This window comes from Lycorma delicatula, chromosome 2, assembly GCF_047948215.1.
Source record: "Lycorma delicatula isolate Av1 chromosome 2, ASM4794821v1, whole genome shotgun sequence".
Lineage (NCBI taxonomy): Eukaryota > Metazoa > Arthropoda > Insecta > Hemiptera > Fulgoridae > Lycorma > Lycorma delicatula.
Window position 1 is genome coordinate 40,402,396 of NC_134456.1, and position 22,033 is coordinate 40,424,428.

General features: G+C 33.8%; 1 protein-coding gene across 8 annotated transcripts in view; it reads left to right on the plus strand.

Moving 5' to 3' along the window:
• The window catches only part of hppy (MAP4K3-like protein hppy), a 126,983-nt gene that overhangs the window by 20,099 nt on the left and 84,851 nt on the right, over window positions 1-22,033 (plus strand). For all 8 annotated transcript variants that reach the window (XM_075355153.1, XM_075355154.1, XM_075355155.1 and 5 more), the window contains exons 3-6: window positions 2,963-3,118; window positions 4,086-4,189; window positions 9,756-9,884; window positions 18,636-18,817. In XM_075355153.1, coding sequence (XP_075211268.1) covers window positions 2,963-3,118; window positions 4,086-4,189; window positions 9,756-9,884; window positions 18,636-18,817 — 571 coding nt within the window. The remainder of the gene's footprint in view (window positions 1-2,962; window positions 3,119-4,085; window positions 4,190-9,755; window positions 9,885-18,635; window positions 18,818-22,033) is intronic.

The window sequence follows — 22,033 nt, forward strand, 5'->3', positions numbered from 1 at the left end:
AAACAGTCAGTATATAAGAAGCTCTAACTGTTGTTCAAAGATTATTAAAATAGTTAGTGGAAAGATTAAAACATTAGAAAAGAGTGCAGGTCTATGTAATTCTTTGAAGTAATTGATTAAAAAAATCCGCCTGTTTAATATTTATGAATTCAAGAAATAGGCATAGGTAATGTCATTCTAAAACGGTAATTCATTTTATAAAATAATATTTTAAACTTTTCATATTTATATTACATGATAAATGTTGTAATGCAAAAGATTGCTTCTATGTTTTAATATTAAATAGAAGCTTCAGTGTAGCATGGTGGGGAACATTTCATTTACATCTACCATTCTTATTGCATAATAATAAGATAATGTAGTAAGAAATTTATATCATTATATATAATGATATAGCCTATATATTATAGGGTCTAATAAAAAAATATTTCAAACAGATCCTCCTGTTTGAAATGGGAAAAAATTGCAGAATTGTTTAATTATGCATTTCCTTGTTTGCATGTTCATTTTTTTTTGTACATTTCTCTAATTATACACTAATGCACTATTTGTTTTTTAACTGATATTAAAAATTTTAATTTATTGCCTTAATAAAGATTTAGTATAATTATTTGAAATTGGTTGATTATTCTGCTAGCTGTTGTAAATGCGAGAGAAATATTTCCAAATATAATAAACTTATACAAGTCATTGTTTTTTTTAATAAGTTTTCTTTGTGTATCTATTTTTAATTTTGTTATTAAATTTATTGCTTCCATTGAATTGTTATTGGTATGTATCCAAATAAATAAATAAATCGCCATTCTTGGTTGTTGACAAGTTTATGGAAATATTCTGTGACTGAAAATTGAGTACAAGAGCAAATAAATCCATGAAATAGATTCATTCAAAAGTTTAAAGAGATAATTATCAAATTATCTACAGCAGTTAAATTTTAGATGGCTTTAGATTAAATTAAATTCACATTGAATAATATCATACTTAAGTTTGGAATTTCTTTTATTAGACTTATAATAACCAATCTGCCAGGATATGGAGATCTCTCTGTTAAACCTATCATGTGGATAATTATGCTCATGAAAATTTTGAAATAGTGGACTTGTTTACAAACCTAAAGAATTTAACTAGTATTGCAGAATTCTCCAACAGAGTAGTTAGCCAGCAGTCAACAATACATTAAAATATATGATGATACAGTATTGTTATAGCCTGAATCTGTAACTAACTAATTCTATATAAAATAAAATTCAGTATCTTGTCTTTTTTTTAACATGAAACGTTTTTATTCTTCTTAGTCCCTTTGCAGTTATCCAGTGCTGAACGAAAAACAACCGTTGTATATCAACTGAAGGCCAAACCTTTAAATTAGAAATTTTGCTTAATGATAATTTTGTTAATCTATGAACAGCTCTGCCAGAGTTGAAATATAAAATTATAATCTCTTGACAATATAAGGTTTCAAAAATATGAAGTAGGAAAATGAAATTCTAATGTTTTTTAATTAACAGAGGTGAGTTATTAAATGGTTATCAGTCCAGTGAAGTTTAAAATAATTAAAATATATGCCATTCTTTTAGGATTTTACTAAACTAAAAATACTGTTATAATTGCTTATAATTTGACAATTATTGCAGTGGCTGAAAAGGCTATTGTTAAACAATGTATAATTATCCTAGGATATGAAAGTATTTAAAAAGATGTTACCTTATTTTTAGCTGTTATACTGAAATACATTTACTGATGCTGTTATGGCTGTATAGGTAGAATAGCAACCCGAGTGGTTAGGACTTAACTGAGTGCTTACTTCTTCAAGGTAGGTGTTTTGGCATTGAGCCCTGGTTAGCTGAGGTTTTCACTGTTAGGATGAGAATGGATGTGTGGGGAACTCTGTGATGGAGTGATGTAGTATGGGAGGGTGTAGACAATGACCTCACCCTTGAAATCGGACCAGAGCAGAGAGAGATAGGGTATGTTTTCATTAGAAGCTTATTAAATTTTTGAATTTGTTCTTGATTTTTAAGTAATTCAAGAATATTTTTAGTAAATTGTAAAAGTTGTCATTGCGATCAACACTTGTTTTGTTGGTATGAGAATAGTATTTTTGGTGTTTAAAGACTCAATCAAATAGTGATCTGAATGCATAGTTTAATTGAAGTCATATGTAAGAAGAGTTATTGTGTAAAACCTTCGATGTTTGAGGAAGGCCCAGGGATCACGTGCTTCCATGAATCGGTTAATTTGATAGTTCAGGGTTGTAATTATGGTAGGTGGTCATATTTGGAAGAAGCGTAGGTGGTCATGTTTGGAAGAAGCCATACGAAGGTGATAGTAAGTTATATAAATATGCTGATTGAAATATCTGCCAAGGCAATTAATTGCATTGGTGGAATCCTGACAGATGCCAGATTGATGACTATGGTGCGTTACTAGGTTTAGAGGGTTTAAAACCTCCACTAAAGCCCATTAGGGCTAGGAGTGGAGGGGATGGAGTGGGGCAATTGGGATCATCACAAGTAAGGTGTCTTCCCCTGCAGGATCAGGATTTTCTGAAATATAGCAGATTGTTCACAAACAAAATTTATTTTAGATCACCTCTATATTTTTTTAAATTTAGAAGGTCTATTTATTAAATTGTTAAAATTATAAAAAAATTGAAATGATTCAATTGTAAATAAATAAGTTAAGTTTTATAATATTATGTTAAGCTTTGGAAATAAAGTTAAATTTTTTGGCTGAAACCTTACGTGAATTTTATAATGGTTAGAATATGATAATTGAATAAATTGAAAGGTAATTATTTGTTAATAGAAATGTAGATGCAAGAAAGTTGCTTCAATCAGTATTTTTCATTGTTCTTATTGTGGTTATTAGACATAGACACTTTAATTAAATTTAGTATTGTTTTATAAGCATTTGTCTGCTGATTTTTTCATATTTTATGTACACAATTTACTTTTTGTAGCTGATGATTTTGCAATAATTCAGCAAGAAATCCTGATGATGAAAGACTGTAGACATCCTAATATTATTGCATATTATGGTAGTTACCTTCGGCAAGACAAACTTTGGATTTGTATGGAATTTTGTGGTGGGGGATCTCTTCAAGATATTTATCACAGTGAGTATTTTTTCCTATAATTCAGTAATATACCTATATTGTGTTCTTAGTTATGTGTATATAAATCTACAATGTGTTCATGAAACAATGATAGGATCTCAAATAGTCATAGTTATGGAACAAAGCATGATAAAGATGAAGTATAAATCAAAATGAAGAGAAACTGTCCCAAGTTTTTCATATGAGTGATCAGCACTTGCGCACTGTGTTATGAGGTCAATATCCGCTTCAAGCTCATTAGTCAACATGATTATGGTATAAAGAAAGTTCAGTGTGTTTTGTGAGTTTCCTAAATTTGTGTTAAGTTGCATTTGTTAGGCATGAATACTGTCATATATTAAATGCAGAACCACCACATGTAAGTAAAGTTCACCATTGGGGCAGACAATTCAGAGAAATGAGCAATCAACTGAGGGGATTATGTGCAGGATGACCATCAGTGTCTGACAAGACTGTTGAAGCTGTGTGAACAAGTTATTTGTGTAGCCTGAAATCAGTGTTGAAGTTCTGTAGAAGTTAGGCATTCCAAAAAAAAATGTGTTCAGAATATGCTAAAAAAACAAATTGCTTTACTGGTTAGGAAATTCAGGTTTAGATAAAATTTATCCATAGGAAAAAATTAAATAATTTGATTTTTTTACATACCTTCTACATGTTTATATCATGGTGTGGTGTTTTAGATTAAGTCTACTTTTATTAATGAAGCTACATTTCATATTTTGGGTAGAATAAATCAGCATAATGTTAAAATATGAGGTACTTAGCTTTACATATCATGGAAATCAATGTGACAGCCCAAATGTTAATGTTTAATTTAGTTAATCTTGTGTTTAGTGTTATTGTTTTAAGAATTTTTTATATAGCATTAAAAACTATAAGTGTTGCAGTTTTAACAACTATTGTTTGGTAACATTAGCTTAATCTAGACTTCACTTTTTTAATTTAGTGTTTATTTTTTTAATATTAGTTACAGGACCTCTAACGGAAATTCAGATTGCATATATGTGTAAGGAGACACTTCATGGTTTAGCTTATCTTCATGGTATGGGAAAAATGCACAGAGATATCAAGGTATTAGTTACATTACTTAAAAAATTCAAATTTTGTTTTGATATTGTGTTTATCACTTTGTGATTTTACAATATTTTATTGAATTTTAAATATGGATGTTGCAGGTTCTAATGGTTTTTAAATATTTTTTAAGTGTTAAGTTTTATGCCACAGTTGGGCAAGTTTAAAAACATTATTTGAAATGTTTGAAAAGTAATAAATTGACTGTTACTAGGAATGGTAAAATATTTTTTCATTTTCCGTAACATTTGTTGAATGCATGAAAACATTTGTTGTAGAATGCAGTTATGTAAAAAAAAAATTTGGTAACTTTTTAATTACATAAAATTAGACAAACCTTGTGTCATTTTTCATTTGATAGAACTAGTTTTGTTGTAAAAAAGAACGTGTTTAGAAATTTTCCCTTACTTATACTATAAATGTAGTGAAACCCTTTGAGTATTATATATACAGTTGTATAACTTTGATCATTATACTATTTTCTGAATATAAATGATAATGTGATAATTATGAGAGACGTTGAATAATTAACCAGACAAATTGATGTAGAGAAAAAACAATTTATTTATTGACACTGAAATTACACTACTTTTCAACATAATCTTCAGCAACATTTACACACTTGTCCCACCTTTCTGTGAGCTTTGTGATTCCTGCAGCATATACCTTGGTCTTTCAACCATTCGTGTACCACCTTTTTGACAGTTTCGTTGTCATTGAACTTCTTGCCGACCACCTTTTTGACAGTTTCGTTGTCATTGAACTTCTTGCTGCATAAAAGGTCTTTGAGCAAGATGAACAAATGAAAATCAGGGCGCGAGGTCTGGGCTGTAAGGAGGATGTGGTAACACCTCCCAACCCAACTTATAGAGTGTCTCTCCCGAATTTTGAGCAATTCTGAGTCAGCTGTCTTGAACCCATCTCGAACGTGTTTTGCAATAATTCAGCACGTTATGAACGATTGAATTTGTGGTTTCAATGTTATGTTACACAGACTAGCAATTAGGGAAATTTTGACTTGCCTGTCTTTGCAAATAAAATCATTTATGCAATTTTGCAGTGCAGTAATCAAAACTTCAACTGGTCTTTCAGAGTGATGGGAGATCAGTCACACTTGATTTATCCTAATTAAATTGTTCCACCCCCTTATACATTTTACTGCGGTTCAAACACTTTTCACCATTCTCTTTCAACATTCTTGAGTAAATTTCTGCTGGTTTCACACCTTCTGATAGCAAAAATCTTATCACTGAATGTTACTGTTCTGGTGTACATGTTTCAAACGGAGATGAAATTCTGAAATCAACAAAAGAGGCTATGTTTAGATTAATTATGATCAAACAGCTGGTTAAATGTGTGTTCCCAACGTTGCCAACTTGACCCTCAAAAAGTTCATTGTCATTGAATGAACTGATTTCTCTCTACATCAATTTGTCTCATTAATTATTGAATGTCCCTCATATTATTATTAAGAAAATTTTTTTTTTTTTGAGGAGCGAGGTGGAAATGCATTTACGCACGGAGTGTCGGGCTCCCGCTGATGGTATTATTCAATCACCATCAGCAGACTACCGACTAAAACCACCCCCCTTTCTACCAGGGCTCGACCCGGAACCGTTACACATTACTTCCGGTCGAGTCCTCCTATACTAGCCTGTTAGGTGCTACCTAATTTTCAGGACTATCCAGGTTAACCTTTTTTGAGTATGTTGCCGACGAATCGGGCTACGCTTTCCCAGCTGCCCAGGACACGGAGCATCATCGCAACCACGTTGTGGGGACTCAGTGCTCCGTGATCCGCCTTTAGTGTCCCTTGATCTTCCGCCCACCGAACACATTTGAAAAAGGTGTGCTCAGCGTCGTCCCGTACACCGGGACAATACAGGCAGTCGGGGGACGGCGCTTTCCCTATGACATGGAGGTAAGCGCGGAAGTACCCGTGACCCGTTAAAAATTGGGTCATGTAGTACTCCACTTCTCCATGCCGTCGCTCCGTCCACGGTCTGACCAGAGGAATAAACCAGAGGAATCAGGAATGGGTATGACGACGGCGACCACAAGTACTGCAGGCTCGGAGACCGTCCGATACGCGGAAGCGACTCGCAAGGCTGCGGTGCGTTGCACCTGCGCGAGCCGCTTCCGGTTTCTCGCAACTCTTAATGCCTGGGCCCACACTTCCGACCCGTATAACAGGATGGAATGTACCGTGGACATCAGCAATCGCCGTCTGCTGGCCTTCGGTCCGCTGACATTCGCCATAAGCCGGCTGAGAGCAGTTACGGCTCTCGCAGCTTTGTCGGGGGCTGTGCGAAGCTGCTCAGCAAAGCTGAGTTTCCGGTCTATCATCATACCGAGGTACTTTGCGGCCGGCTTGGTCTCGACAACCTCTACCCCGACCCGCAGGGAGAGAAGGGTGTCGATACGTTTCTTCGTGAGAACTACGATCTCCGTTTTGCTGAGAGCTAGAGACAATCCATGATCGTCCAGCCAGGCATCGACTCTGTGCATGGCCCGACTGAGCCTCATTTGGGCGCGCTCCACGTCGCGGTCTGCGACAAGTAGCGCAACGTCGTCAGCGTACCCAACCAAGGCAGATTCTTCAGGCATCTTCAGCCTCAGCAAGCCATCGTAGACGGCGTTCCAAAGGTCGGGGCCGAGAATCGACCCCTGCGCCGCCCCTGACGTGATCGTAGTCTTACGCCAGCCTGCTGCGGTCTCGTAAATGAGACCGCGGTTCCTCAGGTATGCGTCTACCATTCTCAGAAGGTATTGAGGCACATGGAACGAATGCTCCAGGGCCCGAATCATATCGCTCCACCTTGCGGAGTTGAACGCGTTTTTTACGTCCAACGTAACGAGAAGGACCACACGTCGCGAAAAATGATTCTGGTCCTCTGCTCGCCGCACTGCCTCAACAACCTCCTGAATTGCGTCTAGGGTCGACCGACCCTGCCGGAAACCGTACTGGTTAGGTGACAGGCCACCTGCCTGATTCATCGCCGTAACCAGTCTTTTCTTTAACAGCTTCTCCAATACCTTCCCAGCTGTGTCAAGCATACACAATGGGCGGTAGGAGGACGGCGACTCTGGGTTTTCTTTTCCTTTGGGAATTAGCACAAGACGCGCGGTCTTCCACCTGGCGCTAAAAGACCCAGCCTTCAGACATGCATTATACATGTTTAGTAGAAGACGGGGCCTGCAGCGCCCCACTAGTTTGAGTACCTCGGCCGGTATACCGTCGGGACCAGGGGCTTTTTTGCATTTCAGCGACCGTAGGGCTCCTTCCAATTCCTCCATCGAGAAGAGCGGGAAGTCGCCCCTGTCGCTGAAGTCCCGCTCGGCGCGGACCGAGTGGGCCGGGAACAACGTCTTAACGACGTTTTCCGCTTTAGCCTCGTCTAGTGGAGCTGGTGACCGCAAGACCCCCAATCGCCGAGTAACTATCTTGTAACCTAGCCCCCAAGGGTCTGCATCCACGGTCTCCGTCAGTTCTCTCCAGCAGCGTGCCTTGCTCACGTTGATGGCTCGACGGAGCCGCTTCTTTGCCGACTTATACTCGGCTGACCTGGCGTTCGCGTCTATGCGATTCCTCGCACGTTGCGCCACTCGTCTTAGTCGAAGACACTCTCGGCGCAACCCCGCAATCTCCGGTGTCCACCAGTACACGGGTCGCTTCTGGTGCCTCGGCCCCCCGTGTGGCATGGATGCGTCGGATGCAGAAGCGATCAGCCGCATAGTCGCAGCAACTACGACTAGCGAGGGAACGCTGGCTTCAGCGCCAGCGTCCCCCCCGTTGGCGAAGTTTTCAGGGGCTACCATCCCTCAGGAGATCTTTGTGTTGCATTTATTCTCGTCGAATTTGTTGATGTTATATCTTTTCGCCAGCCGTGGGGGCCCCGGGCGCTCTCGTGTACCATCTAGGACTCTAAATGAGATGTATTGGTGGTCGCTACCGGTATAATCCTCGAGGACTCTCCAGTCCTGGACGAGCGTGACCAACTCTTCGGAGGCGAGAGAAATATCAGGAATGGTTTCCAAATATCCTGGGGGCGGAACGTCGTCGTGTTCCCTGTATTGAGAATCACGAGTCCAGTACGTGCCGCCATGTCCAGAATGTATTTCCCTCTGGAGTTTTTTATGCGACATACCCCAGTCTATCGCCCTGGAGTTGAAGTCCCCAGCTACCACCGTCTCACCAGCGGCAGCGAGGATGACATCCTCCAGCGCGTCAACTTTCCGGCGAAAGTCCGCTATCGAATCATTTGGGGTGAGGTAACAGCTAAAAATCGTCACCACCGTAGCAGATCCAAACGAAACCCTCGCCTGCGCCGTGCCTCCGAACTTGGGCTCTGCTGCGATACGGAATCAATATCGCGGCAGTCCCGAGCGAGTCTCGGAACCATTGGGAGTCGTCACAGTCCCGGTACTGCTCGCTGATCAGCACCAAATCGGCCTCCCTGTCTCTGGCTAGCTGCAGCAGCAAGTCATCAGCTAGCCGGCTCCTGTTAAGTTTGGCCTGTATTATGTTCAACATTTTAACGGAGCCTTCTCTTCGCCTGCTCCAGGGCTGCCTGGAAGACCTGACACTCCCTTGTTCCAGGTGCGTGAGCCAGCTGCGAAGCGTTCACCCCTTTTTCTTGGCAGAGCATGCACCGAAGGGGGGGCGAAACACTCCTTAGCCTTGTGCTCCCCTAACCCACACTTATGGCAGAGCCGGCTTCTGTCAGGCCCCTTGCATCCACAAGCCAGATGCCCATACCCATGGCACCTGAAACACCGTGGGACCTGTGCCCTGGGTCTGATTTGACAGTACAACCAGCCAATCCTTATCTTGGATTGGCTGAGTAGTCTGGAAGCAGCCTTCTCTCCAATTTCTATTAATGCTGCTTTCTGCCCCCTGGAATTAGCACTGGTAATACTAACTCGGCAGTCTCCTATAGTAATAATAATAATAATAATAATAATAATAATAATAATAAGTGCTGATTGTTAGAGCTGTGAAAACTATATCTTTTGTTGTTTGTTAAATTTAGTTTCAGTAATGCTATTTATTTTTACTGTTCAATATGAATTTTGTAGATATTTTTTCCTGAGAATGCAGGGGTTTTTTAACCATTCAATTTTTTTCTTAATCTCAGGTGAGTTACACATTTATAACAAGGAGAGTGGCTTGGATAAATTGATGTGTGAGAAGTGTGTAGTTACATCCTACATAGTTTTTGGGTAAATGCTTTATGTGGCTGATATTTGGATAATAGATGTACTGTAAATAACAATTTTGAAACAAATTAAAAAAATAGATAAATTTGTTAGGTATAGTGATATTATCACTATATCCATTAATATTAATTTATTTTATACAATTATTTTTATGGTTTCTATGTTGTGAGTTTTGACTACATTGAATTTTGTTGCAGAATAAATAAAAAAAAAATTACAATGAAAAATCCTTATAAAATTTTAAAAACTAAGTAGATGCATCCAAAAAAAAGAAAACAAAGCATGCATCAAAGCTAATGAACTTTAAGTTACACCTATATTAAAATTTATTTGTTTTTTCTTCTAGGGAGCTAATATACTACTAACTGAAAACGGCGATGTAAAGTTAGCTGATTTTGGTGTTTCTGCACAAATTACAGCAACAATTAACAAAAGAAAATCATTTATTGGAACACCATATTGGATGGCCCCAGAGGTATGTTAACATCTATAGAACTCTGAAAAATTTAAGAGTAACATCACTTGGTAAAAATGAACATTTACTAAAAAAAAATGTTTACATACAATTTGTTACTCATTAATTTCAGTTTGTATATTGCTTCTCTAGCCTGAATGAATTTGTGAGAGCTGTTTTATCTTTACTTGCAAAGTTGTTAATCTTTTGACAAAACCTTTTTCCTTTGTTACAATTATTTGTACTCGCTGAGTTATTAAGTAACATTAGTTTTACTAAACAGAATTTTAGATAATTATTGTGAATCCTAGTTCTTCAGTATTTTCATTTATTTGAATTTCTGTTTGATATGTTAGTCATATTTTATTGTGGTTTTGTATACTTCCCATGATTATTTCAAAATATAAAACACAACAAATATATTTACTGGTAAGGTAGTAGTATAGAATGTTTAGTATTAAGATAAAATATTCCTATTAACCTTTTCATAGCAGGTGGTCACAGTGAGTAGGACTTCTGCAGACGTGCCTTATCTTTGGAACAGCTGGAAGCACAACAGCACCAAACATTCAGTTTTGTACAGCATAAATGAATGTGTTTTATGATTTATGTACAAATTTTTGTTTGTTATTAGGCTTCTTTGATAACAATGCTGATATCCAGACTTTGTAAGCCACACCTCTGGATTATTTTTTTCTTGTTAATTGTTTTTGTCCTTAACATTTTTTCTTTTAAAACTTCCTTTACTAACCCCTAGATATGTTAATGTTGATATAACTTCATTCTCTTCTAATATGTATTCATCTGCTAAATCTTTTCACAGTATTTTCTTAAATTTTATACATTATATTATTTTTTTATTATAAGAAAGAAACAGCGTCCTCCTTGATACCATTCATATTTTTGTTTCAAAATCTCTATCTTATTTTTACATATCTTGTTTTGGAAATAGGTTGTCATTACTACTTGGTCAGAATTGTGAAAGCCTCCCTTGTGTTTTTAAATTTTTGAAAAAGTACAGTATTACCTTCTTTATTGCATGGTGTTAGAGGGGAGGTTGGAAAATGAATTCTCTTTACTGTCTGAGGTGTGAGGAGTATGAAATTACAATTCACTTAAAATGTAATTTCCTTATATATATATATATATATATATATATATATATATATATATATTCAATAATAACAACTTAACCACCAAAACACAATAACAGATAAACCTAAAGAAAAATAAACTAATGTCTAGTAGTTGACTTTTGCATCATCAGTCAGTACACAATTCTATAATTAATTAGAAAGAAGCCCACAACAAAGTTATCAGAATGGAGTCTACAGTCGATCAATAGATTTTAATAATCCAGGACATAATTCTGCCTTGTCCATTAATAATGTCGCTACCAATAATGGATATTAAAGTCAGAGATACACAAGGCAACAGAACTACAGTGAAAGCATTGAGATGTACTCTGTTCTACCTCAATTCATGGTGCCTTCTAATTCAGATGCAGGATTACTGTCTATTATCAACCATAAATTCTTCTAACAAAGTTGTTCTCCTCTTCAAACTAACCCTTGTGCTTATCATATTAGTACAGAGGAAGATATGGACAAAGACATTAAAAGATACTGTTCATTTTGATTCAATGTATATTTGCATAAAAATGTTAAACGTGGGCTAGTTATTGACTTGCACAAAATATGAAGTATATTTATGGAGCTTTTGGTGTTGTTATATTTATAGAACTTTTTGTGTTGTTAAAGCTTTTGGGATAGCATTGTTGCTTTTCAATTACAGATATTCTTTCTGCAGCCATAAATAACAGTAAACTATAAGTATATATTTTAACATTAACTAAAAACCTTCTCCTGTATGTCACGTTATGACGACCTGCCATGTGCACAACACAGTTTTTGATAAGAATTGCAAGATCACCTGTCAAAAAGGTGGTCTCGATAATCTTAGCAGAGTCTCACAGGTATAGATGGTACACTTACATCTGCATCCGGCCATACTCAACCTGGTCTAATCTGGCCTAAACAATCTTAACTGATGCAGATGGACACTCCCACCAGTGCAGGCTGGCCTCCATCCTATTTCCCAATTTCCACCCATGCAATAATGCTCCTCGCCACCTCAGAGACCTCAGTCCACTTCTTGGTGCTAGTGAGCATTACACATGATAATGTTTTCATGTCTAGCGAGCCTGTTAATGCTGCACAATGCGCCCTTGGATCTGCCCAACTATTGCACATGAAAATCACAAGCTCAAAATTATATAGGATGCTACAATATGAGCACAAGTCATCTTCGCTATGTTTCCTAGTGTTCCTAGTTCCTAGTGACAAATTTAACTTGGAGCAGCCATGACCCAACAAGAACTGAGTAAGGAAATAATCTACCTCTTTAAATAACCTACTAACCCACGGCATGATATATGTAATTAACCTGTATGTCCATCTTCCCTTATCAGTTGCAACCCATCTGGACTCTGCCAGCTGTCTAGGAGAGCACTGTAAGATAATGCCCTATCCTCCCCTGGTAACAGTTGTCTCTGAACTGCCAGCAAATCTATCGGTAGCATACTGGTGATAACAAATGCCGCCTTAGAGGAGAGAGTTCTGCAGCCCGAGCAGACTTGTAGACATCCTTCTTTGGACCCACTCAAGGGTCAGTCTGTTAAGCTTTGTGTTCAGGGCTCTTAACCAGGCAGATGCCACATATAGTAGGATTGAGTTAGCAACATTGGAATGCACACAATGTTTTGAGGATCTTGGCCCGTTCATGTTGTTGAGAAGCCTGCTTAGTGTGGCCTTCTCTGCTTTAACTGTGTTTTTCAATCATAACATATGTCTCCTAAAGGAATGCCTCCTGTCCAGCCATACCCCAAGGCACATCACCAAAGTACTGGGAAGCATGGAGACATCTTGTACTTGGAAGGTGATGTGCCCCAGTCAGCATCTTCTGACCATGACCAATACCTTAGTCCTCTTCAGGGCTAGTACTAGTACTATCCTTTATTGAGTAACCAGCCGCTCACTAACTTGATGTCTACTACTCGATTCTGTGTATGATGATATGATTTGGTTGATTTGCATATAATTATTTTATTAAAAATTAACATATACATTAAAATAACATAGTTGTTATTCATCTTGGCAGTTTGTGTAATTTCATAATGGAATTCTTTTCAAAATTTCTAAAGTTTTATTAGCTCTTCAAAATTAAAAAGAAACTGATAACGCATTGCTGGACTTTCTCAGCATTTAAAGTAACTTAAAGTTTAGTCTCTAGCTTAAAGCTTAAAGTTAAAAATTAATAATAAAGTAGAAAGTAATTTTTACCCTTAAAGTTTTAATTATTTTGTTTATATTCTTATTTATTTAATTTCTTAACTAAAGAAAAATAATAAAAAGTGCTCTCTACTGATTTGTTACATTAATTAAAAAATTATAAAATTTTGTACAAATTTTGTACTGTGTTAACATACTTGGTTTTGAGGTATTTGTTAAACATTCCTATTTCATAAGATGCTGTTTCATAATTTGCTTTGCATTTCGTGAGATTTTACATTCTGCTCTAATAAATCTTAACAATTCGCCTAAAATCTGATCTCTACTTTTTTTGTTTGTTACAAGTGCTTGTAATTTTTGAATAGATTTTCAGAATTTTGTCTGGTGTATTAATTTCTTCTGAATCTTGAGCAAGATTATAAACATCCCCAATCTACTCTGATGGGAAAATTTCGTTTTTCATCACCCATCCTTTTCATTATCTTTGATCTTTTTCCTTTTTATCAATTATGAGGGTGCAGTTAAGCCTGCTAAGTTTCCCATGGTGAGAATATTTGGATATGAACATATGATAAATTTTTAAAATATGGTTGGGGTGCTGCCTTTAGAATGACTCAGAGGACATTGTTAAATTTTTAACATTTTACCTTCTTCTTACAGACCTGAATAAGTACTTTCTCTAATTGAGATGTTATAAAATTAGACTTCTAAATGAGGCATAATTGGGTTCAATATTTATCCCAACAATGGGGGGGGGGGGGAATATATCTTTCTGATTATAATAGGATATTTTCTAACTCTGAAAGTTTTACTTATCAACTTGAGACATATATATTTTAAATAGACACTATAAGGTGGAAATTGATTTTAAGTTAAGAGGGGGTAGGAATTAAATTTATATTATTTTTTTAAAGTAGCTTTGTTCAAATGACCAAAATATTTTCATATCAAGTCTTTTCTATTAGTACATTTTGACAGTCCATTTTAAGAGAGGGAACAGAAATTTTGTAAATTATTACTAGTTAAACTATACAATCTATAATATTTCCCCCTTTTTTAAGTTGAAGAAATAATAAATGAAAAAGCATGCAAAAGTTTTAAGGTTTCAAATAATGTTCAATAATTTTATTAGGAGAGTGGAAATTAAATTTTAAGCTCTATGGAGGGTTGAGGAAGTTTAGCGCAATGTTGTTGCCAGTTTTAAAAACTGGCAACTTATGATCTAACTTTATTTTTGATATAGAAATAAAAATAAAAAATTAATTCAAGTTTTAACTATAATTCTTATCATTGTGGTTTACAGTATAATTATCAATATATTATTTACCGTTTTCCTAATGGAAAGTAAATGTATTCATTCTGATTACTTAAGATATTTACTTACACCAATTTACAGTAAATATATAGTGGATATGAGGACAATTATTACTGTTGTTAAAAATGCCCTAGAAGTTCTAAATTTATATTTACATGCATAAATATGATTTATATGCAAACATATTTGCACATAAATCATTCTTTTATAGATTTTTTATATTTGTCAATATTTTAAGGTGATCTAAGAACAGAAAATACCAAAATCTTGGTTATATAATTCTGTATATATATATACATGTGTGTGTGTGTATGTATATATATATATGTGTGTGTGTGTGTGTGATGAGTATTGGTTTTTGCCCTATAACTTAAGTGTAGAGAACTACGTATCAGATAAACTATACAAACTGCACATAAATAAATTGCTATTGAAGCAAGTCTATAAGTAGTAGGAGTTATGAAAATTATTTCTTTTGATTGATTTTTAGCTTATAAAAAGTAATGTCATAAAAATTACCATTGGAAATATTGTGCCTAAAAAATTAAATATTTCCTACCCTAAAAATTTGCATTTAAAAAAATGTTTTACTACTGAATATTTATGTCAATCTATTGATTGATTTTAATGATTCAACTAATCAATTTTTTTACTATTCGTGCTACGTTAAATAAAATGTTACCAAGACAGAAGTGATCTCCAAAATTTGTTTTAATGTGTACATTTAATTTTTCCTCACTGCATAAAATATAGAATGTCTTCCTCATTTATTTATTTAAAAAAAATTAGTTTATCCAAAAGTTATCAAAAGTTAAGATAAATTAATTTAAAAGTTGTGATTTTTCCTATTTTATTTTAATTTCCAGTTCTTCTTCAGTTGTTTCTTCTTTCTAAACATTAAGATAGTTTTAAATAGCATCTTACTTTACTCCTACAATTTTATCACAGCATATATTTTTCCCTTTGTTTCCTTGCCTTCAATTTTTAAACTATAATCAATATTTTTGGGCACTTTAAACAGGAAATAATCTAATTGTGATAAAGTGTCAAATTCCAATATTAATGGAAACATATTTAATTTTTTTTTTAAATTAAAAAAAATGTGTATAAGAAATATTCTTGTCATTATATAATTCAATGGGAAGTAGAAAAAAAATTAAGATTCTATTACTGTAAAATGTGTTAGTATTATCTTAGAAATTATTTGGTGTAAATGAAATAAGGATAAAACACATATGGTTGAATAATAATAAAGGTTTAATAAAGTGGTTCCCATAGATCACTGAAGTTAAAAACCTTGAGGCAGCTTCCCTGCATGTTGTTCATATTTAGTAGTGAGTACATTTCAATGAAGTCGATGACACTTAAATTTCTCATTTTCATAATATTTTTTTTTTATTTTTAAGTTAGCAGAGAAGGGCAAAATTATCTATCATTCAAGTTTAGGGATTGGTATCTTTCTATTCATCTTTGGTGATGAGCAGAAATTGTATTACAGTTCTATTGAACATTAAAAAAAATGTATCTTCTTAATGTTTAGCAAACTATTAAACTAGTGAACAACAAGCACCCCTCCCCCTCTGTGATTCAGTGAGATGAGGATGATATATATGACATGTAAATGAGGTGTAGTATTCTACAAACTAAATTCAGCCATTCCTGGGACGTGTGGTTAATTGATCCCCAAACACCAAAATATACTACTGCACTTTGTACACTGAACAAAGGTATCCACTGTCTAGTATTCTAGTATTCTTTTGTTGGGCAGATGCATTGACCTGGTGAAAGATGATTTTTTTTCTTCTGCAAGCCAGGTCTATTTTTACAAATTTGTATCAATTTTGTTAGAAGATTAGAATAGTATTCCCAGTGTTTTAATTTTTTGCAAGATAGTCGATTAACAGAATTCCTCTTGCATCCTAAAACACCAACGCACTGACCTTTCCCGCCAGTGGCACTGTCTTTGCCTTCTTCGAATCTGAAGAACCAGCTTCTCTTCACTGCATGGATCGTTGTTTCGATTCTGGTGTGTAATGATGAATCCATGTTTTATTCATTGTTGCATATTGACAAGAAAATCACTCTTATTTTTCATAAAATGCGCCAAGCACTATTCGGAAAGTGTCGTGTGAATGTGCTTTAGATCCACCATGTGCACGCGCAGCACCCATACTGTGCAAAGTTTTTTCTTGTGCAATTCTTCAATTAAACTGTAACTGTTGTGCTCTTTTGAAATCCCTACAGTCTTAGTAATTTCATGCACCTTTGTATACCATTCTTCCAAAGTCATATTGTCATATATACTTTTTTGATGCTTTCTGGTGTAATTGCAATTTTTGAATGTCCTTCAAGTGGATCATCTTGGATGCTTTCACGACCATTTCTTCAGTGTGAAAATTGAAGGAGAAGAGTCACCATACACACTTATGATCCTCGAATGAATTTTGGATGACATCAAACCGTTTACGAAGAATTTTATAACTGCATGATTCTTGATTTTCTCCATTTAGAATAACACATGTTAACACCGCAACTGATTCAGACATCTGTCTACAGCTAACTGCTGGGTGGAATGACTTGCAATTTCACATGGCACCTTCTAGCAGTTGTACTGACATGCGGGGAAAAAAAATCATGTGACTAGTGCTGTGATCTATCTATGAGCCTAGTACTTTTCAGACCAACCTTGTACAGTAACCTTATTATTGCAATATACAGTAACTTTATTAAAAAGGTAGTTTTTAATTAAAATTGAAATTTCCCATTTGTATAAATTCAGTAAAAAAACTTCAGCAAGCTTAAAATTACAGAGCCCAGAAATGGCTTCTCTGTTTGCTAATGTTCTAAAAAAACACGATAGACCAAATGTAGACTAAATAGACAATGCAATAGGCTAGACAATACTCTGATCAACAAAACAAAGATCAGACTTATGTAATATATCTAGTTCCCAGTGATACATATAAAAAAGAACAAAGAAGCAAAGGTTAAAAAAAAATACCAAGTTTTGACAATAGAACCAAAAGAACTGTAGAAACAAGAAAAAGTGACATTCATCCTGCTTATAATTTCAGTTCTATAAGTTCAGTAATATCCAAATTTATATATATAAATAAGGCAATTATGTTGGGTAATTAAACAATATATTTTCATGTTATTTACAGTTTGTCAGAAAGCCCAGTCAGTTTTTGAATTTAGACAAGTAAAAAACAAAAGGCAGCATATGTAAAATGTAAAAACTTGTAAAATGTGCTATGTATAAGCCATTTGGACTTGTCTGTGCTGTGTGATTCTTATGGTAATCTACCAGAAAGTTATTCTTTTATTTTCTGTTTCTCTCAATTATGAGTGACCCATCATCCATCATACATTGTAAAATTTTGTTCCCTTATTATTACTTTGATGATATTGTTTGAACTATTCCTTTTCTGTCTCAAGAATTAAAATAATCTGTTTTTAACTGTACCTCCTAAACTTCTTACAGTAGACCACTGAAGTTTTGCTAAAATATTCAAAAAAACTTTCTATAATATTCTCTCTAAAAGGCTTTTTTTTTTAGATATTTCAATCGCAAAAAGAATCTTTAAAAAAATAACTAAAAGTTGAGTAGTTTTTAAAAACTCTGAAATAAACAAAGTAATTTTAATAAATTTCATAGTATATTTTTAAGTGAAAAAAGATTTATCTTTAATATGACCATATATAAATTTTTCTTGCATTTTTATTGAAATACAGTATGCAGATATAAATACAGACTTGTTGATCTTTTATGTTATATACCAGTAATTACTTTTTCCAGCAAACCTTATCATGTAACGTTATTAGAAATTATTCTATTAAACTGATTGTATGCCTTATGTAGTGTTTTTTGTATTTTTATGTGTATATTTTGCAGTGTAGTGAAAACCTTTTTAAAATTGCTTTAAACTGTGTACTATATTACCTACTCATAAATCCAACTTGTAAATAGATGAGTGATATTTTATTGTCTAATAAAATATAAGTGTAGGTTTATTCTCTAATTCTGTCTGTGTATAATTAATTTACCCTGTGTTTTTAAAATTAATTAGTACAGTATATGAAAATTGTCAAATAGTAAGAAATATTTTTTGTTATTATTATTGTTATGGTATTACTGTCCAATTATTGCTATTTTCTTTTTTTTAGGTGGCTGCAGTAGAAAGGAAAGGTGGTTACAACCAATTATGTGATATTTGGGCTGTTGGAATTACAGCAATTGAGTTAGCAGAACTCCAGCCTCCTATGTTTGATTTACACCCAATGAGAGCACTTTTTCTTATGTCAAAAAGTGGATTTAAACCTCCTACATTGAAAGATCGTGATAAATGGTAATTCTATGTAATATATTATTCATATGATTTATTTATTTAAATTACCATATGTTAGTCATCTGATACTATTATTTATTCCATTCATTGTATTAATTTGAAGTATTTTTTTTCTTAATAAATAGTTTACAATAACTGTACATATAGTATAATATAATTTATAATAAATTTTGTTATTATACTCTTTTCAAGCAGTAGTTTTTTAATTATTAAGGTCATCTGATTATATTTATCAAAGAGGCATAAATTCACAGTTGAAATTCAATTTTTTGTATTTAGAGATTTATCATTAATCTCTAATCATTATTAATATGATTTCAGATTCAGTATTAGGGCAAAATGTTTAATATATCATGTTTGTTTAGTAATGAAGTATGTGAAAAGTACTTGAAATATTTACATTTTTGAACAAAAGATATGTATATATAATCTTTTATTTTTAAAGCCACAGAAATAATAAAATACTATAATACCATTTTTAAATTTGATTGTGGTTAGTAAAAAGTACTGTTGTCAGAGTTGGGGTTATCAACCCTGAGTACTACCATAAATTATATGGGATATTTTCAGTAATTGAACTTAATGACTCAGTACAGTTGCCTTTGCCTTACTTGTTTTTATCGGTCTAATGTTTGTTACAAGGCTCAGTTGATGCTGCCTGTTTATTTAGTTTAACTGGTTAATAGTTCATAGCATAATTTAATTTAACTTCTTAATGGTCACAGTTAAATCTTTCTTTTTCTTTTCTGGTATTTTGTGTTATATTTATAACGGTGCTTAACATAAAATTAATTGAAATGGGCAATATTTTGTAATTTTTCATTAAACTTTTGCTGTTAGTATTATGCAATGTTTGGTAGTATCATATTTTGTCTTAAATGCTGTTTGTAGTATATTTTCTTGTCTCGCTGGTTAGAAGGTATTGTTTTAATGTTATTTAAATTGAATATGTTTTTTTCCAATTTCAAATAATGTTTTAGTTGCTGTTGGTACTACAAATTGATAATTTTATGTTTAAGTCTTATTTAAGTCTATTTGATGTTTGTCCATTTATTTTTAAGTTTTAGTTTGTTTGTCAACAGTTTATGTATATTACTTAATTTCTTTTATTAAAGGAAAAACTCCAAACCCCTTTTTAGAACCACATCTTAAATTTGTATGAATCTTGTAGCATCTTAAATATGCTTGAATAATTTTAAAAAAATGAGAAGAAAAATGAGTGATTATATTTAGTGTAGAATGACCTTATCTCCTGAGAGAACAGTATATATATATATATATATATATATATATATATATATGTTGTATTGATTGAGTACCTCAATTTATTGTCTTACTTTATATTTACCAGTCTTTCTTATAACTTTGTTTAGTATAAAGTACTAAAGATATAAGTTGGTATTAAATTGCTTTCTCTGAAATGACTGATGATATTCACAACAGTCAAATCTAAATTTTTATTAGAATGGAGTAAATTAATAACTTCTGTGGCTGAATTAAAATGCATGTAGTGGGCTAGTAGATTGATGATATACAACAATATTTTTAGCTCATTGAAGATAACAAGAAATTATATTGTTGTAGTAGACCAAGTTTGGGATGCAGGTAATTCAAGAATAGTTGCACTAATTTTTAGAAGTAACTCATGCAGGCTGTCTATTATTATTTTAGTTAATACATCTATCATTTTAGTGGTCTTACTTTTTGATTTCTTATTAACTGAATTGCATTCATTTTTACTATTGCAGTTGGTATTACATATAAAAGATAGAAATTTAATAAATTAAACTTTAATAAAATAAGATTATTTTTTAATCTAAAAATGTCAATAATTATTATAATTAGATAAGTAATTACTAAATCAGTGAAAAACTTACACAGATTTTTAATATTGCTCTGAACTAAATTCATATTTTTTTTATTTATCAAGCAACTGTACAAAAAACCATTTAAAAAAAAATTAAAGTGTCAATTTTCATTTTTGAAAGAAGGGGTACATGCTAATGCTTTTGTATGAGGTCTTTCAAAAAAGTAACATCATTTTTCATTGCATGCCAATGGAGACATTTAGTGGTGATATGTGGTTGGTAGCATTATGTTCTGCTTTAACCTCCTCTGTAACCACATGTCCTTGGATTGTTGATATCTCATTTGGTTTTCTTGTTATTATTATTTGAGTGCAATGTGTTTAAATGTTAGTAGTGATTTTTTTATGTGTGATTTTTGGGAGCAATGATACAATGTAAAATGTTGCATAAAACTTTTCACAGATTTGTTTCAATTTTTGAAACAAGCTTACAGAGATGATGCTCTGGGTCATACGCAATGTTACGAATGATTTTTACATTTTAAAAGTGGTCGTCAGATAATTGAAAATGACCCTTGACCAGGAAGACCTTTGACTACAACTGATGTAAATTCAGTAAGTCAATGTTCATTCAGTGTTCATTTCGTAAATCAATGATGTGGTGCATGTAAATTGCCATTTAACTGTCAGAGAACTTACAGAAGAGGTTAGCATCTCAATTGGATCATGCATTGACATTTTGACAGAAAAATTGAACATGCATTGTTGAGTTACAGCAAAGTTTGTTCCTTGTTTGATGACCGAACAGCAGAAAGAATATCAAGTGTTTGTTTGTCGACAACTTCTTGAACAAGCCATTGACAATGAAACATTCACGTAAAGGATCACAACAGGAGATGAAAGCTGAGTTACAGCTACATCATTGAAACAAAAGTTCAGTTATCACAATGGATTGGCAAAGAATCTCCATGTCCCAAGAAAGCGTGTCAGTCTCGATCCAATCTCAAAGTGATCCTGTCTGTTTTTTTTTTATTTTATTGAAATTATGCATTTTGAATTCTTGCCTTAAGGTGAAACAGTGAACTGTGCATACTATCAAGGTGTTTTACAATACTTATGTGAAAACCTCTGTAAAACGAGACCAGAGTTGTGACAAGACAACTCATGCTTCCTTCACCATGACAGTGCACCCAAACACTCAGAGTTGTCAATTTATCAGTTTTATGCCAAAAATCATATGACTATCCTCCCTCAGCCTCCCTACTTGCCAGACCTGGCTCCTTGTGTTTTTTTTTATTTAAAAAATTAAAATCAGTGATGAAAGGACACTGTTTTAATACTATTGATGACATTAAAACAAATTCATCATAGACCTTAAAGGCCATTTCAAGTGAAGCGATCGAGGAATG